This window comes from Pyrgilauda ruficollis, unplaced genomic scaffold, assembly GCF_017590135.1.
Source record: "Pyrgilauda ruficollis isolate IOZ18807 unplaced genomic scaffold, ASM1759013v1 scaffold30, whole genome shotgun sequence".
In the NCBI taxonomy this organism is placed as follows: domain Eukaryota; kingdom Metazoa; phylum Chordata; class Aves; order Passeriformes; family Passeridae; genus Pyrgilauda; species Pyrgilauda ruficollis.
This window is the reverse complement of record NW_024524378.1, coordinates 4,110,521-4,134,422: the sequence shown is the minus strand read 5'-3', so window position 1 is coordinate 4,134,422 and position 23,902 is coordinate 4,110,521. Positions and strand designations below refer to the sequence as shown.

General features: G+C 38.3%; 1 protein-coding gene across 1 annotated transcript; it reads right to left on the bottom strand.

The window, feature by feature from the left end:
- Positions 1-14,789: 14,789 nt before the first annotated feature.
- LOC121356882 (epidermal retinol dehydrogenase 2-like) lies at positions 14,790-23,526 on the bottom strand. The gene is given in 7 exon segments (XM_041473759.1): positions 14,790-14,819; positions 14,822-14,885; positions 15,396-15,518; positions 16,463-16,607; positions 18,268-18,367; positions 19,814-19,945; positions 23,200-23,526. Coding segments are annotated over 7 exon segments (921 nt in total).
- Between the last annotated feature and the right edge of the window lie 376 nt (positions 23,527-23,902).

Here is a 23,902-nt window from a genome sequence, read left to right as displayed (position 1 = left end):
TGTAAGACATTTTAGTGACATTCACTAAAATGCACTCAAAAGAAATACTTGCAGTGGAACCTGCACCTTGGAAATCTGTGGAAGAGATTAATGTCAAAGTTTCATGGAAGACTTGAGAGTAAATTAATTCCCATGTCTCATTTTCCGTAATATATAAATAAGTATGAACCTTACCTCTACAGGGACACTTGTTTTAGAGCTCATAGGTAATTTTGACTATTGCAGACAGTGCCGAGCAAACACCAGTAATAAATGACACCACATTTTCTCTAAAATATTATATATTTAAGTCTACCCAATATTAATTGAAGCTAATTTTCATTTAGACTCCTCGTGACTTCCAGAGCCACCACTGAATCATTTTTATACGTTGTATGTTCTTGTCCTTCCTCAGCAGGTCTCATTATGAAGCCTGCAGCTGCCTAATGCTCTTGGAGCTACCATCCCATGCTGACCCAATTCACTGTGCTTGTATGCTGTCTTGGCTTCCCAGCCTCTTCAGGTGTGGGACTAAGTTTGGGATGCAGCAGCTGAGAGACATGCTAGCAAAAGGCAGGTACAGGTGAAAGCATGTTTACTGCCCTTCACAGAGGCAAGATTTTGCTTTTACAAGGACCATTTTCTCCAGACATCCACTGCTACTCTTTTCAGAGATCAATAAATTACCAAGAAGCTGCAAATATATTTCAGAAGTTATCTGGGACACTGGTTCTTTATTCTGGGGCTAACTGTGCATTGCATTGGGATTGTGTTCAGTTACTTTTATGCATCCAGAATACTCTGTGAGAGGAATTATCATTCTCTGGATTTAAATGTGAATTCAGTGTGTATGTTATTTGACTGTGTGCTTAAATTTGTACATATCTGCACACAATGATACAGAATTTGCAGATGAATGCCATAATGCAAGGAATTCTTTTTGTGATTTATTTGTACCACACTGTAATTAAAGAAATTACAAATAATTAGGGGAAAAAATGACCTTTTTAGAATACTTGTTAAAAAAACAAAAAAGTCTAAATTCAGGAAACTTCAAGGCAATAATTTATTTTTTATTACTTTTTTTTTAAAAAATTCATTTTACACTTGAATCTATTGATAAAACTAGATTTTAGAAAGAAATTAGACCTGCTCCATAATAACATTTCCCTTTAAAAAATTAAAAATAATTTATCATTTAATTATAATCTTGTTTGTATTTAAATATTTTCATGGGCTATTGTTTGAAGGCAGTTATCTAACACTCTTCACAGACCCATGTGCCATCAAATTGAAGATTAGAAATTACAAACAACAAATTCCCAAATATTTACTGATGAATAAAGTGCAGTTTACAGAGCTTACAACAGATATTAATGAAAAATAATCTTGTGTGAGAGTACTTCCTTTCCTGCTTTACCTGCAATGTATAAATATATACTAAAATATCTTCTTCTCTCTTACCGCTTTATAAGAAAGGGATGATTGTTCAGCTAGTTTTATTGGGAAACTCAATTGTTATGTGCTTTTCAAAAACAATGAACAGAACTGTATGTGTGAAAGAATAAAGAGAAATGTTCACAACATCTTTTTATTTAAACAGATATGAAGAATAACAACCTGAAAAGTCTTCGGTGTCATACAGAAAATATGACCTAAAGAAAGATTAAACATAAGTAATTTATTAATTCTGCAAGTGACTAAAGAAGAAGTTTTATTCACTGGTAGCAATATTTTAAATATGTCTATATGTCTAGTTTCAGTCTTTTCTTTTCTGAACAATGATGTTATTTAGGCAGTTGAAAATCCCAAAGTAATTAAAAAGAAATATAGTTTTCCTTGGTGCAAAAGTGAGGCGACAAATACAGACGTCCTCTTAGCCAGAGATACTGTAAAAGTCACTTTCTTCTTCCTCATCCTCAATATACCAATATAAAATGAATGGGGCTAAGTCATGGCCCATGGTATTTTTTTAAGTCTCCAGGGTTTTTTTATTAATGTTGTATTTGCAATGTTGCTCAAGAGACAACAAAAGTAGAAGAACCCATATGGACAAGAACACAGGGTAAATGCAGTAATAGAAATTGCTAAATTGCTGGCATTTATGATCTTCAGAGCCATTTTCTTTCATAATTTATTTTTCATCACATGAGTCTTCAACGAACGGAGTAATTTCACTCAGAGAAAGATTGTAAGTAAGGTAAACAAGCAATGTGAGCACCAGTTTTGGAGGTGTCAGACCAAGGAGACATTGCTGATTAGACATGAAAATATAGTATTTTGCCCCCACTAATGGTATCTGAAAATCCCTCATTATATCCACAACCCCCATTAAATTAATAACATTTATGTTTATATATAGTTATTGCAAACTGAAAATCCCTCATTATATCTACAACCCCCCATTAAATTCATAACATTTATGTTTATATATAGTTATTGCAAAATTTGTTTAACTATTATAGAAGTACCATCTTGCATTTACATTTCCAACACTTCTTTTCATGACCTAGCTGGCTTTCTCAGGCTGCAGATGAGGAAGGACCCTTACTTAAATTATCCTCTGTAGCTGAGAGAACTGTCAGTAACAGAGGCTTCAGAAACTGGGAATTGTTGATTCCTCCTGCAGAGGGCATTTTGCCAGAGCATTCTACTTTAGACTAACGGAAATTCTTGGACTAAATATATGCATGCATAGGACTGGAAAAATATATCTGAAGCATGTGTCTCTATATCTAATTAATCTAAAGCATAAAATTTGAAAACACATTTTCTTTGTGACTCAGATTGAAAATGACCATGAGCACGACAGTTTATTTTATTGCATGGTTTTACCAAGTTTGTAGTAATGGATATTTGCTAATTGATATTGGCAAAGAGAAGAAAGAGATCCTAAGGAGGAAAGACACATCCTTAAATGCTTATGTAGGAATGTACTTGAGTTTTTCCACTTGAACTTCAAGCCTGCTCTTTCTGACAGCGTACCCTCTATCTAAGTAGAAAATGAAAATGTGCACCTGATAAAATAAGAAATAGGGATTTAAAAAAGTGTAAAGTTTCACTTTCAGCTTTGCTGGTTTTAAAGCAAATTATTTCAGTATCCATTCTCCAGTCTCACAGAGTTACCTCAATAAAATCTGTAAGAACAGCTGCAGACATTGTGAGATTTTAACAATGAATAAATAACACTTCTTCCAGAGCCTGGTGAAATTTATAGGACTTTTTCCCACAGTAATGGACTTGTTCAAATGTTTACTAACTCATGCTATGTGTAAATATTCAGGGTTCTGTGCCTGTAAATGTATGCCTAACCGGGGCCATCTGAAGGCGACTGCAGTTTCCTGCAGCAATGTGACCCTTTTCTGGGAAGGCAGACCTAATCTGCACACTCACATGCACAAAGTGGGCTCAAAATCTCTGTGGTACTTCAGACTACTTACCTGTCTTCAGTCTTCTTTTCTTGGTCTTTTCGCTGCCTGCAAAGGGAATTCATGCCAGCAGTGCTGATTATAGTTCTCAGCAAATTCATTAAATAGAATATATTAAAAGCTGAAGCTCATGGCTGATGAGCTGTACTGCTGGGACAACCCTTATCAACACTTCTTGGGATATCATCTGTCTAGGCAACTAAAAAGGATGCCAGCATTTCTGGGAAAGTAATTTTTTCTTTCTTGTGCCCTGTTACGCTTCAGCAAAATACTTGTGCTTTCCAATGGAAACTGAAGGAAAAGCATGAAGAATTGCAATGTTATTTGATGGGGGGTGTTCAAACTGAGTCTAAACTTGATGGGGAGGAAGGATTTGTTTTTCAGAACTGAAGCGTATTGGGAGCATACAAAGATTTTATCACAAATGTGTATAGCCATGCAGTGGGTATCTGTGCCTCAGAGAACTACAGATTATCTTCATGGTCACTCTGGTTTGGATGTGCCAGTAAAACATATCCACATGATGTGCAGTCTTTGCAGAGCCAGCAAGAGAGAGAGCTTGTAGGTTTTACAGTTTTACACAGTTTGTCTGCACTAGGACAAAATTTTTTTGGTTTGTTTCTGAGGATACTTGCTGAGTACCTGATCTCCATGGGGAACTTCATCTGTTTCATGAGAAGGAGGACTAGGTCTTCCTGAGTGCCAGACCTGTACAACAGGGACATCACTCTTTTTTGACTCTGCTCTTCATCCTGGATGTCCTCATGTTTACAGCAAGTGAAAAACCTCTGTTAAAGACATCTCAGCTGTGTAATGCCAGAGGAAATCTTCATTAGAATCTGAATGAGGGCAACTGTCTCCTGCAGTAACCTGCAAGTACATGACTTTTCATTGTAAATTAGACCAGTGATTTTTTTGCCTCTTTATCAGGGCCTGGAGGACACTACTGCTATTCCATGCTCATAACTGTATCTTCACTACTCTTAGACTACCCCATGTGCAGGTACTCCATCCCCAACTCTTTGGCATTTTTCAGTGTTCATCCTTCTCTTTCCTCATAAACACTGGGCAACATCATTGCCTTCTGCTATTTCGTGTTACTGAGGGCTTCCAAATTTGGCTCTGTCTCATGTCTAGTTTTTTGGATCCAGGTCCTTTTGGATCTGCACCTCTCTTTTTAAATACTTGCTGTACTTCCATGAAAATTTGCTGCACTAATTTCACTCTTGTTTCTTTTCTAGTTGCCAGGCTTTCAATTATTAAGGTGTTATAAAATCTTAAAGAAGTGCCCGGCCCTATGAATGACTACAAGATGTTTTAGAAGGTTTACGTGGATTTTGTCATACACGGGACAGTTTTCTAAAGAAAAGGCAGAAAATTACTTGCAGTTCAAAACCGTGACAATATCTCTTAAATGTTCACGGCAAAATATTGCTTTCAATATATGGATGTTGTTATTCACTAGAGGGCACTCCTGTGTGCACAAAGCTTGTACGGCACACTGCAGTCAGGCGAGATCGGCTGGATTTAAGATCCTGCGCTTTTATTACTGTGTTATGTGAGGATGTTTCCGTCACGTTTCTTTCTTGATGTACAATTCTATTGTGTCACTGAAAGGCGATCTTCTCATTTTGGGGGCTTGTGAAGGCCGGGGGTGGAAGAAGGGAGTGAAAAGAGAGACTGACCCCTCAGTCTTCTCCAGTAGTGAAAGCTCTCGCTGTAAATCACACACCCCAGCGTGAGCGGGAAATATAAATCACCACCATCTGGAAAAAGGTAAAGAATTAAGCACAAGTACCCTTCTGCCTTTCAGGTTTTGCCGATAGGGTTCGAGGAACAAATGAAGAGTCTGTGAAATTGCCTCTTAGGGACGCAGGACGGAGCCGCCGATGCTCCTCCCTCGATGCTCCCTCCTGGTGGGACCCCCGGCAGCGGAGCCTGTGTCCCGCCTGCCGCCCTCTGCTCTCACGGGACGAGCGCTCTTCTTCCTCCAGGGAATCAGTGCCGCCGCCGAGGGCTGTGCACTTGTGGTTTGGCGACTCTCGAAGGTTTTTCTCCTTCTTTCCAGATAGCTGATGCATATTAAAAATTACATGTACGGAAAAAATAAAAACGAAGTGCTTATATGGTGTTTCATCAATAGGTGAGGCTCCTGGTGTGGAAGATGCCAGTTTAACAGGATTAAGTAGCCATGAATACACAATGAGTATAGCCGTGAGTGCGTGGGTCAGTAACACGAAGCGACCCCCGACGCTGGGAGCAGGGAGGGCTGGCTCGGTAGCCCGGGCCCGGGGGCGCACCGGGCAGGTCGCGCCCAGCAGCAGGAGGGGAAGGGGGTGTGCCGGGGGTGCCGGAGGTGCCGGGGGTGCCGGGAGCCCCGCAGTGCCCGGTGCCGCCCGCGGGTCGCTGCCGGCCCGGCGGGGAGCGGGAGCGCCGCAAGCCCGGCGGGCGCGGGGCACAGGCGGGCACCCGGTCTGGGGCGTCCCGTCCCCGCTAGGAACCGGGGGAGGGAGCAGGTTTAGGGCAGGTTTGTTTTCGTGCAGGTCTGTCTCTCCTGCCCTCCCTAATTTCGGGAGCAGCTGATGAGCTGCAGGAAAATTCAGCGAGGACTGTACTGTATGGGAGAGAAACCAGGGAGGAGAGGGCCACAGTTTGTACTAGCAGAGATTTAGACTGGAGATTAAGAAAAAAATCTCCTCTGAATAAGTAGTCAAGCATTGGATCAGGCATCCCAGAGAAGTGGTGGAATCCCCATCCCTGGAGGTATTTAAAGACATGTACATGTGGCCCTCAGGGACATGGTTTAGTGGCAGGCTTGGCAGTGCTGGATTAACAATTGGACTTGATGATTTTATAGGTCTTTTCCAACCTAAAGGAATCTATGTGTGTGTGATGGAATGCCATTGTGCCAGGGTGTTCTCTGAAGTTTAGCGTACCTGTTGGTATGTAAAACGGAGTTACTTCTAAGTGCCGGGCTCACAGGGACCATGACATCTTTTCCCCTTGCTCACATACCTGACCACAGAGCCATTCACCAGCCCCACAGTCATGCCTTCCATCAACTAACCTGAAAATGTTGACCTGTTTTCATTTGGGGAAGAAATGAAACTGAGGTTTGCCTTAGTTTAGCTATTACATCTACTCTAGGGGTGCCTGGGACACAAAGATGCCAAATGAAGAAGGGAGTGAAATAAATAATTCAGGTGTCCTTAATATCGTCAGATGATTTTGCTACTTCATCCTCTATTCCAGATAAGTAACAAAAACATGAAATGAGCACAGCCCTCAGCACAGGTTTCTCTGGGGTTTCCCAAACAGCCCACCTCCACTCTGGAAATCAACTCTTCACTCCTTCCAGTTGTTCTTCCATATTAAGCCCACCCTGTTTACCTATACAAGGGCCCTAATTTTCTGGTTTATAAGTGAAAGCCAGCATTTCTAATTAACATAAAATCTTAAAGGGCACCCTGGAAATTTGTGTGGTAATAAAGGGATAAAAAATTCAGAACTTGAACTCAAATTTCATGTCTACATCAGTGCATTTCAGGACACGGTTTCCTTTCTGAAGCTGTGAACAAGAAAGGACAGGCAAACCTTTGAGCCAAGACCACATTCACCAAAGCTACTTTAGAAATGGGAAGTAACCTCATTCCTAACCTCAGCAGCACTTCTGAGGATAATATCCTCTAAAAGGTAAAAGCCCTTCACTTCTCATTGATCTCCATGGGGAATGAGTGATGTTAGCCAGATTTTTCCAGAAGGTTTTTACCTAAAACACCAGTTTGAACACCTATTGCTAATTCAACAGCCATAGGGAAGACATCTGGTGTTTCAATTGCTTGCTGCACTCAGCTGAGAATCCACTGTTTCCAGCTTGCCCAACCAGTACAAATTTATTAGTTATAAGTAATTTCTAATCTTTGAAGTAAAGAAAGAAGGAATAATCCAACATATGAACAGCGTGGTGATGTTTTGGCATTACATGGAGTTATAATATACATGTTATTTTTAATATGTTTAAACTTGGATATAAATTAGCTATATCCTTCCTGTCTGTTTTGTGATGCGTATTAAATGTCCAAATATTTGAGCTGATATCAATAAGACTAGGTTGAAACTCCTTTATCCCATTTTTAAATGATAAAGTGGACACCTCAGGATAGGAAATCCATCCAAACTTCCTCATCTGCTGGTGGAAATAAATTGCTACTCTCAGAAAGCAATTAGGCAGCGGAATGAGTAGTTTGGGCCTGCCACCTCACCTCCAGATAACTAAAATTAAATGAGGCAGATTGCTTGCTTACTACTGCAGGATCATTCAGGTGAGCAAATATATTTTAGCTTAAATAAGCAAGTGCTGCACAGTTCAATCTTCAGTTTAAAGTGTGCTGCAATTCTATGTGTTGCACTTTGAATTCAAGCACCATCAGGAATATTCATTCTGCTGTTTAGGCTCTGCAGGGATCTTACATGATAGTTGGTAATTGAAATGAAAATGTTGATGTGTAAGCAAAGCAAATGCTATCATGTTATTATAAAGTAAAAATTAGGAAATATTCAAATAGATTTAATTGGTATTGTTTATTCTGCATTTTTTTTAAAGAGGACATCTAGAAAATGCTGTAAATACATTTGAAATTTATTAATCAAAACTGTTTCACAATGATTAGTTAAAAAAAAAACCCAAAAACCAACTCCTTCAGTATTTTTAGTTCAGTCATAGAATTTTACTGGCAGGGAAGACAGCTTTTCTGCCTTTCTTAGTATTGTGAAGCAGTATTTTTCAGAGAAAGTGTCCTTGCTTACAAGCACAAGCCTCTCCTGTTTGTGTTAAGAATGGTGGCAGCCAACTTTAAACACACTTTTCCTCTTTTCCTTTATTCTTTCCTTGGTTCCTTTTTTCAGGATAAGAAAATTTAAGCTTTGGACCAGCAGTCAGCTAGGCATTTATCAGACTTGTAGGAACAGTTTCTGCTTAAATGAAAATGTGTATTACTAGTGAAATAGCCATTTTTTTACAGAATATTTCTGCAGAGCATTACATTGTTTGGAGGCACATTGTTATCCAGTACCTTTCTGATACATGTTTCTCAAAACAACTGCAAACTTCTGTGTTTTTTCCCCCCACATTTGTGTGGACGCAGGAGGTCACTGATATCACTGATAGATGTAATTGTTCTGCCAATATCTACTCGGGATAAATCCCCTTTCTGCCAAATTGTTGGCTCTTTCTACCAAAACTGTGACTCACGTCAGTAATTCCTTGCTCTCTTTGCTTAAAAGCATATTCTAGGGAAGCGAACAAAAATGCTCTTCCATATCTGAGAGTTTGCACACTGATTTGGCAAAGGTGCTAAAAATATTTTTCCTTTTAGCTTTCTATTTTGTTGTTTTTCATTGATCTTGTTGTGACTTACAGTTGTAGGCAAGGTGGTTAGTTCTTTCCGAATTTGGCAGGCTGAAATAAATATGTCTGGAGATAAGTATTCCTTATAAGAGTCTTTGAAGTTTTTGTCTCTTGTAAATGGGCATCATTTACAAGCCATGAGATTTAGAAAATGGATTTTTTTCATATTTGCAATCAGTGGAATATTGTTTGGCTGTTAGATTTTAGCAACATTTAGGTGCCAGAGAGCAAAGCTGATGAGAGGTGCGGTAGAAGAGCCAAGTGAAGGCACAGCATGGTGGGTCTTTGTGCTGTAGCTCCGGTGAACATCACAAGCAGAGCTTTCCTCTTGTTGTGCCACCCAGGCAGGAGGCAGCAGCAAGGCTGAGGCTCTGTGAGAACCTGGCATTGTCCTGGATCCTAGACACACCCCGAAACCACAGTATACCAGGCACTGCTGCTCGTACACTTTCGGCTAAACATAAAGGGAAAAACCAGCAGTTTCCTGCTCCTTTTTCTTTCTCGGTATCCTTTGGAAATTCTGAGTCTCATCCAGACAAAGGGAAGAACTTCAATTTTTACGGCTAATTCTGATCTTTGACCAAAGTAGCTAATATGGTTTATGGGAAAGCATAAAGTGAAGTATGTTCTGAGGCTATTTATTACAGACTCAGTTTAAATGGTTTTTTACAACTTCCTTGTTGAATTAGAGAAAGACCATAGACCTGTTTGTTTACTCCCCTTTCCCAAATGTCACAATTTAATACATGATTTTGGAAGATTTACTCCTTTAATGAATAACAACACATAAGCAAGAAATCCTGTCCTTCCTCTATGGCCTTCCTCCTAACTCCTGCAGCCGTGTTAATAGGCAAACGTTCCTTACACATCATTTGGTCCAGATAACCTAATGTTCTTTTTTGCATTCTCTGTCAGTGACCTAGAACACTAGGGTAGGTCCAAATGTGTCTCAGTTTAAGGCAAACTGCCTTTCATACAACCCGAAGTTCTGATTTTATTGTTTTGGAGGAAATAAGAATGATACAAAAGCTTCAAAGAAGATTGCCAGTGACTGAACTGTCTCTGAGAAAGTTTTAAAATTGCACATAAAAAATTCTAAGGAAAATTTTCTAATAAGATAGCAAAGAAACCAGAATCAAAAAGCTGGAAACATAAAAATACTAGGACAAAAAGAAGGCTTGTGCACTTAAGAATTAAACATGTACATCCTCTCTCTTGCATGAAGTACCACATAATAGTAAATGCTTCTTTTTCATATTTCCCCAGAAAGATGACATTTTCTATTAATATTACAAAAGCAACACAATGCTGCAAGTGTAGTATTATCAAATTCTTCTAATAACAGCCTTCTGCACTTCCCTTTTAGATATATTATCAGGTTAAGAAGTATCTGAATGCATCTGTGTTGCAATAGTATTGCAGAAGCTATTTTAAAGGTATTTTGCGTGTGGTGGAATGCAAACCACTAAAACTACTTGTTATCATCAGCGTCACTAGATATGATGCCATCTCCAAGATGGAAGTACCTTTCATTTACAAAGTATGTGTGATGAGAATTTATCCCAACAATGCATCAAGTTGCCATTATGAGTGGTTGAAGTAATTTAAGTTTTCCATTGTGACATCTCTACCAGGATTCTCAAATTATGGGGGTTGTTCTTGTGTGTTGCCTCTGCTGATATATAAAAAACTTTTTCCATACATAAAAGAAGTGGTATTTATTTTTCTGATTCTTACTTTAGTTATTGCAGTGGCTTCTGACTTGCGTGTAGAAGTATGTTCCTCGCTTGGAAAGCAGATTGTAAAAATGCAAATGGAAGGAAATAATTGATTAGAAAGTCATTGTAAAACCTTTGCAAAACAGGAAATCAGCTGCCATGAAATGATGTATTAAAGAATTACGCATATTAAATAACCACCACCAGTTTACCAGGTGGTAAACAGATGTGTGTAAGGCATGCAGAGTCCTATGTAACATGGCTTAAATATTGAAGAGGAACAATTTCCATTCCTGCATGGTCCCACAGTGTGGTCTCTCATCTCCTGCTTTTGCAGACATGGTTAGAATCATGGATCTTCTCTTAGCTTGCATGGGGACTCTTAGATTTGCTAGTTTAGCAGCTGAGGCACTCATATTCCTTCAGCTTCCAGGGAAATCCAAGCTATAGATAATGAAGGGCTTTAGACAACAAAGTAGACATCAGGTCTAGCCTGATTTCCTACTTTTAATTTATTTGCTGTCACACTCTAAGTAGCTTTCAAAGATCTTTTCAGGACTGTCACACTCTCTGACTTCTTTTCCTGCTCTGTAGGAGTATCTAATTCCTTATTTCCTGTTACCTGCTAGCATATCATCCCAGGCAGACAGGCAACACAGTGGACTCACCCCATTCAGCTGCAGAAAACAAAGTATCTTTAAGTCCAATATCCAGCTGGGCTTTAAATCCAATATCCATCCAAAATGGCTATTGGAACTATTAACATTTAATTTGTTAACTACATTTCTGAGAAAGAAGCTATGGAGGAAGCAACAGAGCAACTGCTAGAATGCCCCTTCCACCACCACAGTGCCCTTATCAATGAGCACCACGGAAGTGTGGAGTTTATGAAAGCATTGAGCAATGCCTTGTGACTTTAAATCCCTGCTACCTCAGGCACTGCTGCCAGCTGAGATTAGTTAATGAAGTGGAAGGCCACCTGACCATTTATTTGGCTTCAGCAACAGTTCTGTGCAATGGTAGAAGGCAATTAGAACTGTATTAATTATTTTTTAAATTACACAGTCATTCTTTATTAGCAGTCTGTAGCATCCTGAAGGATCTGAAGTCTTGAACAGAGGCATTGTATTGACTGAAGAAAGAAACTAGAAAAATCCATAATAGTAATCAATGTAGAATTTTGATCTGTTAATAACTGGGCTCTTTGGATTGATTCAGATCTTTCTTCCTCATTAAATTATATAAAATATTGAAAATCATCAGGCAATATAGAAAGTAGTAACATTTTTCTAGGTGTAAAAGTAAAGAGATGAAAATTCTTTTTCTAGTTACCATGAAAATTTGTATAAGCATGAAGGCTCCTTTTCCCAGGACAGGGATGAAAGACAGGGACAGTACACCTCTACGTAGTTTATGCAGTTTCCACTATTTTTTGTGTTTCTCAGGGTACAAATAAGGTCAAAGACAAAGGTAAGTGACAGAGAAACAGGGAATTTCCTGACTTCCAGTGCCAAATCTATCCCTCCACAATTGTCCCATAACCTGTGGGAACTGTGAACTAAACATGTTTCCAAAGATAGGCTGAGAAAATACAAGCTACTAATGAAAAAGACTCCAAAAATTGCAGGATTTGGAAATATGTTTTTCATTTTAGTATATGAAACTTGCCTCAAATTAGCTTTGAGTATTCTTAGAGTGTCTTCTATGAAAGCCATCCTTCTAAAATAATAGAGGATGATCAGACCTTTCAAAAGATGGAGGTTTTTATGGGAATGTTTTCAAACTTAATGGGACAATGCCAATTCAGGTGATAAAGCAGAACAGGCTATTAGAATTTCTGGGAAAGTCCACTTGTTTCTATGATTTCCTGCAAGTTGCATCTCAGTGTCTCTGGGCTTTTATTACATGCTTATGTAGATAAATTAAAAACTTGAGCATCTATGAAAACTCTAATAATGCCTTACAGGGAATACATAATGAATTTGGGTGGAAACATTAAACTCTGAAGTAAAAGAGGAACTAAGTAATGTAGAAGAATGAAATTAATGAGAAATCAAAGTTGCATATCATTGCCTCTAAGGTTTATCCAGAGATTTAGATTACAAAGTGACACAGAATAATTCAGATGTTTCTTTCTCAAAATGCTTACAATTTGAATATGACTAATGTTCTTCATAAGATACACAATACTACAACTTCCTTTATATGAAAAATGTGCTCTGAAGGGCTTACAAATAAGATGAAAGCCTCAAAGAAAGGACATGATTCTCAGGAGTTGTTGATAAGTCTGCGATACTTCTTAAGTGGCACACTATATTTCAAAATATGAAGATAATTTTCTATTAAAAAACATGAACACCATTCAAATGCATCTTCTGAGCTTTAATAAGAAGATTTTGGCTTACAGTTTTAGAATTGTATTACTGGATCTATCACACTTCTTTTCTGTATGAAAAAGAAACTACTCCCCCCCAAACACCACCTCCACAACCAACTAACCCCAAATCCCAAAACTATTTTCCTGGTATTTTCACGGAAAAGAGTGAGTTACTGATGTCTAGGACTGATAAGAAAATCTGACAGATCACTGTGAGACTTAGAAAGTATAAGCTTTACAAATTCCTTCTAGAGACAAGCAGATTAGCCTGAAAGGAATATGGAGCCAAAAGTGCCCTTGGCTGAGCTTGCAGCAGTACAGAACAAAGATTTGCAGGGTGGCTGTGCAGAATAGCTGAAATATAGCTTAGAAAACAGGGTATTATTTCCTTTGCATTATTCTTAACATACTCATGTCCTGCCTATATGGTTGGTGAACTTACAACTGCAGATGTAGGTGGTAAGGTAGATACACTTTAGTTAAAACAACTGAAAACAAGAAAGGCATCCTTAAAAGTGAGCCCTTATAACGAGCTCCTTGCCTGCAAATATTTCATCCCGAGACCTTTAACATTTAACCATATATTAATGTCACTAGCATGTGACACTGCTTCAAGTTGGAGTCTTGTTTCACAAATAATTTAAAATAAATTTTTCTCACCTCATGAGCTCTGCTCTTAAGCTCTGCAGCACCAGCAATGAAATTATGCATTAAGATGTTCGGGTTCTCAATATATGCCCAAACATAATGTCATGTCAATTTGCATTGACTGCTGTAATCATACTTAAAAATGATCATAGATCTAGAGCCAAATAGTAACATTCATGCAGAACAAGGGAATCCCAATACTCAACATATTTCCCTGCAATTGAGAAAATTATTGGTATTTGCAGGAAGCAATTTAGACTTTGCTGTCTCGTTAATAAGAAGAAAATAATATTTAAAACTCTCTATGTGATGAGAAATTAAACAATAGAAATCAATAAACCTTGCTTTCCAAAGAGCCAAACTTTAGACAGCTTTTTTCTTCTCTCAGAGAAAAGTTTCCCTGTAATATCTACTGGTACATGAAATAATTTATTGAATGCATACATACTTTGGAAACAGGGATTTCAATAGTGTATACTCATAACTATTTTTATCTGGGAGCTTGTGAATATGAGTTAAGTACAATTTAATTATGATGGCAAATGTGGTCTGTTAAATATTCTCTGTAATTCCTTCAGATTTTATAAACTAGGCTTTGTAGATTCACTGTTCTTCTATGCAGTTTATTTATTTGTTTTCAAATTAAGCCAATTATGAACATTTAATGTTAGCATTTTCTGAAAATTTACACGAGGATTGATTTTTATCAGTCAAGTACCAGCACATATTTAGTGTAACTAATCTCCAAACTTCTGCTATTGGGGAATTTTTTTGTTCTTTAGGACCTTTACATTGTAATTTCGTTTGAAGACAGTTGAAGAACATGAGTGTGACTTCTCTCCAAATACAAGGAGAGATTTCACCTGTAATTTTCCAGGTATTCCTCCTGTCTTCATTTTCCCATGATTTACAACAGAATTGTGTTCCACACTAATAGGATACCTCATTGAAGCTTCAGTCTGAAAACAGTACAGTCCATGCAAAGTTGCTTGGTCATTCAACATAAAACCTAATTAATTTTAGATTTTAGTGATTTTTCAAAAGTTTCTCAGAAAATTGCCAACACAAAGGCTTAAAATACAGTTGTGAAGAATTAAATGGCAGGCTGGCCAATGTAAAATAGCACAAAATAAGTGATTTTTTTTGTCAAGGAATAAATAGGATTTAAAATTATTTTTTTACTGAAAATATTCAATTAGATAGCACTTGAGGTCTTCAGAATACTTTTTCTTTCAATCCTTTTTCTTCTGACCAAAGGCTTCTTTTCCATGCTCTCAGGAAACTTAACGTAAGACTCGAGGAATAGCGCTGCTTTTCTAGGAAGGAAACTGAGGAGACAAACATTGAATTAGCCTATTTTTTTTTTTTTTTTGGGTAAAGGTACTCTGCAAATAAAGAAATGACAAATACATTATATGTGCTTAATACTTCTAACGTCTGGTAGCAACACATTTGGCACTTCAATGTTATAAATTGGGAAAATGAATGACAGACCAAGACATTTTGTGAAAGCCCAGCCTGCAGTGGCGGCGGGGACTGGAAGCAGACAGTGCTAGACCAGACATTGCTCCCAGTGCACCATCTCAGGAAAATTTTTGAAGTTTCTATACCCAACTGCAGCTTAAAACATTTCTTAGAGATAGAAAAGGCCAGAGGAATGTTATTCACCTAGATTATTAAAAAATCAAACCCACTGTTTCTTTAAAATTGGGTACATATAACTGGATTGACTGCAGGAATACTAACTAAAGGACTGTTTTGACTAAACATTCCTGCTGATATTACAGACAAGTGGCAAAGGAAAGAAGGTAATGCTAGAAGACAAGTCATGTGCTTACATTTTGAGACCAAGTAAGTATACAGCTGGAGGCATGATCAGATAATGTTTCTCCTTTTTAATTGCGTCCACGATCCTGCTGGCTGCATACTCTGGATCATAAACAGGAAACAAACAGGGTTTTCTGTAAAACAAGAAAAAAGGGTTATGACATTGTAAAACTTAACTTTTGTGATAAATACACAGACATACATAATTGAATAATTTATCCATTTCCCCCCTTCCCCTCACATAGTCTTGAAAAGGAATCTCCAAACATTTTTGTTCCCGCTATCATCAAAATAAATTGAAAACACTTTGATGATGTTATGAATTTAATGACTTTTTTGTAAGCTGATCACAGTGAAGTTGATACCCACATTGATTGCAGCTTTGGAAACTTCCAAACTTAGCCATACTATGTGCTGTTCTATGCATCATTGCTCTCCAGAAGTCCTTTTCTGCTGTAAATGCTGCGGTGACAGCTGAATAGACCAGGACCAGGCTTGTCACCAGCCAGGAGAAGGGCTCTGCTCTGCACACACGTGCTGCTGCACGATGATGAATGGTGCAAGCAGGAGCAGAGCGCTGAAAAACCAAGATCACTGGTCCTGCACTCCTGCAATGGCTCATTCGGTGCTTGCAGCCTCTCCCATCAGTGCAGCCACAGAGCCACTCAGCAGATACCATCACCACAGCTGCTCTCACTCAGAAGTACAGTCCCTGCCAGTGCAGACACTTAATAAGGACAGGACATGGGTATCTTGACAGCCATAACTGTAATTATACTGCCAAAATTACTTGGGGCAGAGAACACCAGCACTCTCCTGATAAATAAGGTTCTCTTAACCCTCAAGTACTGCTGTGTATCCCCAGCTGTTCCTTGCCTAAGCCTGGTCAAGGTTAAGGTTATTGCACAGTTCTTGTTATTCACTGTATACAAGACTTGCATTTCTTTATGTCTGTGCCAACAGGGCAAAAATACTGAATTGAAAATCAAATCAACCAGCCAAAAACTGAATGTGATATACCCAGTGAGTGGCAATGAATTTTTGTATATGAAATAATAGAAATCTAAGCTTTACTTACGTGCTTTTGAAGCCTTTGCTTAACCTAGTACTAATAAAATAAGGGCAAATGATTGTGATTTTAATGCCACGTTTTCCTCCATGATACAGTTCTGAATTTATGGCTTCCATCATTGCAATGATTGCAGACTGACTTGCTGAATAATCTAGAAAGGGAAGAAAAGAGAAATATCCAAAATTTTAAAAGCACCACAGTAAAAGCTATATACACAACTGAATTCTTTGTGATACCATTAGAGCCACAATATTATTTAGTTCTATCATTGGCAGTCTTGTAATTAGTATTTAAAGCATATTGGTGATCCAGCTCTGGAGATTAATGCCTCTTCCCATGAATGATGCACAGTACCCTAAAGATAAAATGAATCCTTTTCAGAGGAGTTTTTTTTTTTTTTTCTTTTCAGTGCACTATGGAAAAATATAGGCAAATGAGCTTATTCAGCATTTTCTGTAAATTTCCAGGTACTCATATACCAGCCAGGCATTCTTTCAGTTCAGAATGTCTTCATCTTTAATATCACAGGCTACATTTCAGAAAGAACTATTTCTAGTGGTAAAATAAAAATACCTTTCTTAAATGCTGCTTCAGCCTATTACTTCTGATTTGCCCTGCAACTAAAATACTATTTTGTTTGCCCAGGAAGACTGAACTTCATCTGATTTTTATTTTTTGATGAATGTATGGAACCCCATCCTTGGAGATAATCAAAACTTGCCCTCACACAGCCCTGTGTAACCTAACCTAAGCTGTACCTGTTTTTATCTGGGGATATGGAGCAAGTGACCTTCACAGATTGCTTCCCACACAAATTATTCTACACTTTTCCAGTTGTTAGAAATGAATTTAATACAGTGCCTTACATGTAATTTCAAATGTGTGTGAAAATAGTTGCTAGATACAATGAAATCCAATTTTGCTAAAAGATTGACTCCAAAGACTGGCATCAGAAGTAGTTTGCTACTCTTCAGGAGTTCACCTGCAGTGAATGATGGGACCACACAGACTAAAAATATATACCTGAGGTGTAAGAGGTTATAATGCATGGATGGGAAGGCCCACTGCCATAAGCTTTATATGATGAAAGCTGAATGTGACTTGTATTATCAATACCAAATACTGATAATGTATTAAAGTAACCCCTAGGTAACAAGTGGCAAGTAAACACTACAGTAACACCATCAATCAGCAGAAGAAGCAAGAAATTCTTATTACACTGAAATTCAAGTTCTCATAGGGTGACCTCAGAGATACAATCACCATGTAAGAGAGGCTTGAGGAGAGACTGGGAAGCAGACCCAGATTGATAAAACAGGCTAGACTAGCAGACTGCTCTCCTGGGGGAAACAGCTGAGAATAGTGAGCTTTAAATAGCTTAAACCATACTTCATTCAAATTAATTTTATTGAAAATTCTGCCAGAATGCCTTCTGCACTTGATAAACCAAGTGAAAGTGTATTTCCAGGCACAACCCTTGCGTGCCTCAGGTCTCTGAACATTCACCTGCAGAAAAGCTGTCATGAGAAAACATTAGACAACCTGTATGCAGGGCTCCCTCCCACTGCACCTGTACGAGTTGAATTGTCCTTCTTGTGTGGAGAAAAGATAGTCTGTAAGCAGACAGCAAAACCTGCAGAGAGCTCCCTGTGTCGCTCAGGCACGCGATGCCATCCCACTTCAGCACACCATCACTTCTGGCACCACAGGTTCTTATCAGTCCAGGCAGCTTAAGCCAAGCATTTATGAAGCATCCAAGAAAAGTGATTAGTATGTAGATCTGCTTTGTAGTGGCAGCTGACAATAATTACCTGACAGCCTGTAGAGTCCCAGTACTCCGGCTGCACTGGCTGTGCTAACCAGGTGCCCACGATTGCAGGCCACCATGGCTGGAAGAAAGGCCTTGCAAGTCTAAAAGAATATAAATACCTTTATTTTAAAATCTCCTTTATAAATAGGCATAACAAAAATATTTCTCCAAAATTAGACAATACAACCTGACCTGCTCTCTGGGTCTTCAATATACAAGAAGTGCAAACAACATTTTATTTCTGTAACAATTTTTAAACGAGAGACAGCATTTCCTTGAATGACTGCCCTCTGTCTGAAGATCTAACAGCATTAAAAACATCTTATTAAAAGCAGCAAAGTTTGTATTTTCTCTACTTTCCCGATTCCTCGCAATTTGTCTATTGCTAAAGGTTTGGTACACAAGAGGGAGCTAGACGTCAACACATTAAGGAGAGTTCAGCTGTCTGTGGGTCCTTTTTGTTATCAGCCGAGCTGCCTGACAATTCCAGCACTCCAGGACACCACTGTGGGTGATGATAACTGGGAAGAATGCTAGTGTTTTACAAAGGGGGAGATATAAAAATGAGACCAGAGCAGAGCAGTAACAATTTTTTTTTTTTAATAGCTAAGGAATTCTATTAAACTCCAGATGTGAGTGCTTGGTACATTGCTATCCTCCTACCCTGGGTTTCTTCAGACCTGTCAGGGGGAACACCTCTCCCAGTCCATTTTCCTCAAATGTTTGGAAGAATGATGCAGTGTGACTGGGGAATTCTTAGACAACTTCTATCTGCAATGATTTTCCATTGAGGAATGCCTTTTAACAAAGGAGGTGCAACATTGTTCCCTGATTCAGGCTGTTCACTCAGGCATATAAACAAAAACTGCAAGAGGGGGCAATAGTAACACTCTCTCACAAAAAAAAACTCTCCTAAATCTACTGAGACCCCAAATAACTGCAAATTCTTCCAGAGGTAAAAAAACCAAAACAAATTCTTACTAGCCAGATTAGTTTTCTATGTACTTCAATCAGATGGTGACCAGGAATGAAAGCACAGCCTGAAGGGCAACATGTGCAGCATAAAATCATGGAATCATTTGGGCTGGAAGAGACCTTTAAAATCATTGAATCCAACTCTAAGTGTACCACTACTAAGTGTGCCAGTAAACCATGGTTGTGTCTCCCTGAATGCTGCAAGTCTCTTAGGCAAAGCCTTCACACGCTTTGGAAACATCAGGAGCAGGGAAGTCACATGCCACATCATGTCAGCACTCTCCTTTCAACCACAGCTGTTTCAGGTAGGGTGTGTTTCATGATACAGCTGCACAAACTTTGATTTACCAGAGTGCCCAGGCAGGTTTCTCTTAACTTTACTGAGACATACTGGGGAGATTGTCTCCAATTGCAGGATGATCATGCAAACATATGTTTCCCCAATCAAGGCCATTCACATCCCTATTCCCAGCTGAGATTTTAAGGTAGATGCCACCATTGTGGTTTTCACACCAAAATACTTGTCTGTACCTTTTGGTCACTCAGGAGTAAAAAACACACAAAAACTTTACCCAGACTTGAGAAAATAAGTTGATTCTGAAGGTCTTTTCAAAGTCTTCATCTGTAAGCTCACAGAACTTTTTCCCAATCAGTATGCCAGCATTATTGATTAGAATAGTAACATCCCCAACTTCTTTTCTAACCTGAATTTTGAAAAAGCCAAAAAGGATAAACAGAAAGCTTTAGAAGGTATCCTTGCCTCTTGTGCTGCATTTATGAAAATGTTCAGTAATATTTTCAATAATTGATATGCATGAAAACATAAGTACGCAAGAACTGTTGTATTGCATCAGATCAAAGGTCCATCTAAGCCCCCCAGTCCTTGTTTTATGATGGAAAACAATGAAAAAAGGACCCAGCTCTAAGGGCTCCCATGTGCTCAACTTTTCACATGCTGCAGTTCAGGATCTTTTGAGAGGTATAAGATATCATTGTCTTTAGCATATCCCAGTGATTCTCCACCCTGCCCTCTTCCCCAAATTTGTCTAATTGCTCCCTGAACTCCAGAATACATTTGGTTTCCACAGAAATGAAAGGTAAAACGTTATGCAGCTTTAGTATGCACCATGAGCGCACTTTAACTGCAATCAGGACACTTCCAGTCCCCTATTTTTGGTATTGTGAGAACCTGTATTCCTCTGCTAAGCCTGCCCCAACTTTTCCATATAATTTCCCCTGAACTGGAAGGAATTCAGCTCAGATAACTGGGGGATACCGTCCTCTGAACGCAACAGCATCTACCATGAAATAGATAAAATGATCATTAGCTTCATTTGGGTTTGTTTTCAAAAGATTTTATGCCATGATTTGGATTTGTATCAAAGGAGATGGCCAAGATTTACTTATAGTATGAAGAATCAGCCTCACAGATTTCTCTACTAAAGGTGGATGATTATCTGTGGTCTCAAAAGTTATGTTATGACTACAAAAACATTAAAATCCTACATGGGCTGCTCTCTGGCAATTTGGAAACCGGTGATTGAATCTGGTGCCCCAACGTTTGACCTTCCTTTGGCTCTCTCAGGAAACCTTAGCATTCAGTGAAGATTTGACATTTCTCCAGCTGTGTCAGGTTTCAGCCTTCTCATTGACAAGTAGGGCTCACACACTTGCACCTTTCCACCTGCATAAATTAATGCAAATCTAGACACTATGGCAGGATAACTCAATTCTTCCTTTGAGGCACACATCTGTACTTTCTCCCCACTCTTTTAACTACTGTGTCAGTCCATATGATGATCTTCTTTTTCTTAACATGACAACATATCTTCACCAATGGCAGCATTTTATTTACCGTGGCATCGGTCGTCCTGTTTACTCACTACTACAAAATATGTGTGAAGCTTGGCTTCCATTTAGAAAAAGTCAAGATGATTATTCTACATTATGTATATTTTTAGGTGTCTGTTTATTCTTCTGTTAACATAATTTCTACTAGTTTTCTGTAACACAGGTTCATAGTGTGTTTGTGTCCTCTCGAGTGCCTTTTAAGAATTGCGCATTTACTATGCTTTGTTCCTTGATCATCTGTTATAGCAAAACACACATTCTGCATTTCTAGCCCACCAGATCCATGTCTGATTTCCTTCAGAATTCACAGGTGGACACCTCTTGTTCCTGAAAATTAGTTGTTGTTCACTTGACCAGCTTGTTCTGAAACCTCTTCTTTAGAGACTCCAATGGTCTCATTTGTTTCCAAGAAACAAAACTTACATTATGGGAAAATACTTATGCTTTGCAACAATGAGTATATAAAATAAAACCAATTAATTTAACTTCCTTGCTATTGCTTTCTCTTCTGTGTCCAAGGTCAAGTCTTTTCATATTACGAATAAAAAAATTTGCAGGTATTTCCAAGAGTAGAGGAGGCAGATATTTGAAAAACTCTTCATGTAAGAAAACTTCTATCTCCACCAGGACTGAACAATACATGCAAATATCTGTGAATATCTTGGTGTTGTTAACAATAACTTGACACCTCAACAGCAATTTTTAAATTTTGAACTGCTCTTTAAGTTTCTGTTGGCAGGTCAATCTGTGCACTCCAGAATGGTGTTTGCTGATTTGGGCACAGCAAATTCCACAGGCTGGAGTCCTGTGGCTGATCTGGTTAATGTGTTTGGAGATTGAAAATTACTGAGGGGCACAGAACAAACCTTTTGAGGCTCTGCTAAAGTAAGAGCAAACAAATAATTTCAAAATGTTCATTTTTTTGTCTACAGTGTGAGTGAGCTGTGGCCCACATGCTACTTATGTGTATGGGTATAAGAAACCCTTGCCGATTTGAAAGCATGAGAATTGCAGCTCCACATACTTACAGATCCTGAATCCAACTTACCTTTTAAAAGTACTTTTCCTCAAGAACATTTCTTGAGGAAAAAATGTGTTTCAAACTTTCATTACCTTGCTCAGAAAGACTTAATCTGATTTGGTTAAAATTAAAAACAACAACCACAAAACAAAGAGCTGAGCCCCCCCATGTCCCCACCTTTCCACCCACAACTCATAGAAAATTAATGTTACATTTCAGGTCTATTCTGAAACAATCTATCAACATTCACATAATAAAATAATTTAGCTAATTTCTCTGATGTATGCCTTCAGACACAGAATGTCACAACTGTGACCTTAAAGTCGTGTATATAACCACATACATTGAGAATTTAACAGAAGTTTACACTTGAATGAAGTTTGCAGAGTGGCTAACTGGATTATAAGTGAAGTTACACTGAGAAGCATTTTCAGGCAGTTTAAGAAAAAGTAAAAATTAACCATGTTAATTCAATGTCCAATTCCTGAACTCTGATAATGATATTAATAAGGTAATAGTTTACAAGGCATAGGTCAGCACAGCAGAAGAGTTTCCTTGAAAATGGAGCTCTTTACCTTATTTTCCACCTGTATTGATCTAAAAAATAACTGAAGTTGAGTCATCAATTTGACTGGAGACTAGCCCAATGACATGTCTGAAAACATTACATCACACATCACCCTTAAAGAACTATAGTTTCCTTTCTAAACAAATAGGAAAAGGAAATAATCCCTGTTTTACAATGTCCACTGATTGTTCTTTCCTTTTAAAATTATTTATTGATATCTTAAAGAAACTGTAAAGCCTATATAGGTTAATATATGGAGATAACCTCTGCTGCAGGTTTTACCATACTCTTAATCTAAACATTACCATATTAGAATGAAGAACAGAAATGGATAAATCTCAACAGAACTTATTAAACCCAGTTACTTTGTTGCAACCATAGTTTAAGTTCTATCTAGAAACTATTCAAAAGGAGAAAGACATTTCCCTACATGATTACTTCCCTCTAGGGATGGTTTCTAAAGAAACAATAAATTCAATAGGATATTCTATTAAAAAGAAGCAAAAAGCAGATCTTACCTTGTCTGCCTGTTCATAGATATCCTCCCTCCTGCTGCAGTCGCAGTGGTAGACAAACACCCGGCTGGCTCCATTTTGTTGGGCCAATCTGCTTGTTTCTTTGTTACCTTCATCATCAATGTCCCAAAGAACCAAGGTTACTCCCAAAGGGGCCAATTTTAAGGCAACCTGCCTTCCAATCCCATTTGCAGAGCCAGTAATAAGTACAATTTCACCAGCAAAATATTTTTTGGGGAAAGAAAATACACAGAAGATGTTCTCGATAATTAAAAAAATAAAAAATTTCAGGTACTGTAGTAACTTCTTGATGCATCTGAAGTTGAACATGATTTCTAGGTACAAGCACCACTCTTCTGTTGTGCAAACCCAGAAACACAATACATTACAATAGCGGGATATTGACTGAAAAAAAGAAGAGGTTGACCTTCAAACAGCAAGTTCCTTTGCAGTGTTCTTCTGTGCAGATACAAAATATATTATTAAAGACTTGCTTTGTGAAAGCTACCTTACTAGTAGGATTAAAGCAACTGTCTTCCTCTAGATCCTACAGACCTGTTTCATCCCAGGTTCCTCACCTTTCAACTCTGGTTTTAAAAACGTTGAGTAACATACATTTTAGGCAGGTGTGTTACAGCAATAGCACTTTGTTTTCGCAGCAAGGTGAAGCTAGCTGAACAAAAAAGTGCTGAACACACTGGTGCGA